The 1563-nt window shown below is 69.9% G+C and overlaps 1 protein-coding gene across 1 annotated transcript in view; it reads right to left on the reverse strand.

The window, feature by feature from the left end:
* Window positions 1-140: 140 nt before the first annotated feature.
* LOC106723695 (endochitinase 2-like) overlaps window positions 141-1563 on the reverse strand; it is a 50425-nt gene continuing 49002 nt past the window's right edge. Inside the window, exons 5-6 of the mRNA XM_014528276.1 lie at window positions 265-1320; window positions 141-173 (exon numbers count right to left, since the gene is read on the reverse strand). Coding sequence (XP_014383762.1) covers window positions 141-173; window positions 265-1320 — 1089 coding nt within the window. The remainder of the gene's footprint in view (window positions 174-264; window positions 1321-1563) is intronic.

The following is a 1563-nucleotide window of genomic DNA, read 5'->3' on the forward strand; positions in this document are numbered from 1 at the left end:
CTGCGAGAGGGAGGCGAGGTGGCCGGCAGCCAGCGTCCCAGGAGCCAAGGTGGCATTTCCCGAGGCAAACGGGGGCTCCGCCAGGGGGCCAGGGCCTTCACCTCTGGGACCGTCTTCTGCCCCTTTCCTGGGGGCACCATCTATATGCAGGTAAGGGGTGTCCCGGGCAGCCTCTGCCAGGGGCCCAGAGGGCAGGAGCCTCTCCGGGTCGGGAACAGCCTGGGCCGCGGGAGTGTCCACGGTGCTGGCAGAGATAGTGCCCACCTGGGCCATGGGAGTGCCCACCTGGGCCGCGGGAGTGTCCACGGTGCTGGCAGAGATAGTGCCCACCTGGGCCATGGGAGTGCCCACCTGGGCCGCGGGAGTGTCCACGGTGCTGGCAGAGATAGTGCCCACCTGGGCCATGGGAGTGCCCACCTGGGCCGCGGGAGTGTCCACGGTGCTGGCAGAGATAGTGCCCACCTGGGCCATGGGAGTGCCCACCTGGGCCGCGGGAGTGTCCACGGTGCTGGCAGAGATAGTGCCCACCTGGGCCATGGGAGTGCCCACCTGGGCCGCGGGAGTGTCCACGGTGCTGGCAGAGATAGTGCCCACCTGGGCCATGGGAGTGCCCACCTGGGCCGCGGGAGTGTCCACGGTGCTGGCAGAGATAGTGCCCACCTGGGCCATGGGAGTGCCCACCTGGGCCGCGGGAGTGTCCACGGTGCTGGCAGAGATAGTGCCCACCTGGGCCATGGGAGTGCCCACCTGGGCCGCGGGAGTGTCCACGGTGCTGGCAGAGATAGTGCCCACCTGGGCCATGGGAGTGCCCACCTGGGCCGCGGGAGTGTCCACGGTGCTGGCAGAGATAGTGCCCACCTGGGCCATGGGAGTGCCCACCTGGGCCGCGGGAGTGTCCACGGTGCTGGCAGAGATAGTGCCCACCTGGGCCATGGGAGTGCCCACCTGGGCCGCGGGAGTGTCCACGGTGCTGGCAGAGATAGTGCCCACCTGGGCCATGGGAGTGCCCACCTGGGCCGCGGGAGTGTCCACGGTGCTGGCAGAGATAGTGCCCACCTGGGCCATGGGAGTGCCCACCTGGGCCGCGGGAGTGTCCACGGTGCTGGCAGAGATAGTGCCCACCTGGGCCATGGGAGTGCCCACCTGGGCCGCGGGAGTGTCCACGGTGCTGGCAGAGATAGTGCCCACCTGGGCCATGGGAGTGCCCACCTGGGCCGCGGGAGTGTCCACGGTGCTGGCAGAGATAGTGCCCACCTGGGCCATGGGAGTGCCCACCTGGGCCGCGGGAGTGTCCACGGTGCTGGCAGAGATAGTGCCCACCTGGGCCATGGGAGTGCCCACCTGGGAGGTCACCTGCAGCCTCTTCCCTCTGGGACTGGACACCCCGGGGCCGGCCAGCCTCCCCGCCCAGCGCTGCCTCCATCCGCCCTCCGGGAGGTGCTGGCGAAAGTCCTGGCGCCTGATCCCTGGACGCGAAGGAGGCTAACTCCGGTCCCTCTTCCTTCAGGGCTCCCTCTCCTCCAGCGGGGGGGCCAGAGGCAGCCACCGTGCACTGGGCAGGGC

Source organism: Myotis brandtii, unplaced genomic scaffold, assembly GCF_000412655.1.
Source record: "Myotis brandtii unplaced genomic scaffold, ASM41265v1 scaffold628, whole genome shotgun sequence".
In the NCBI taxonomy this organism is placed as follows: Eukaryota; Metazoa; Chordata; class Mammalia; order Chiroptera; family Vespertilionidae; genus Myotis; species Myotis brandtii.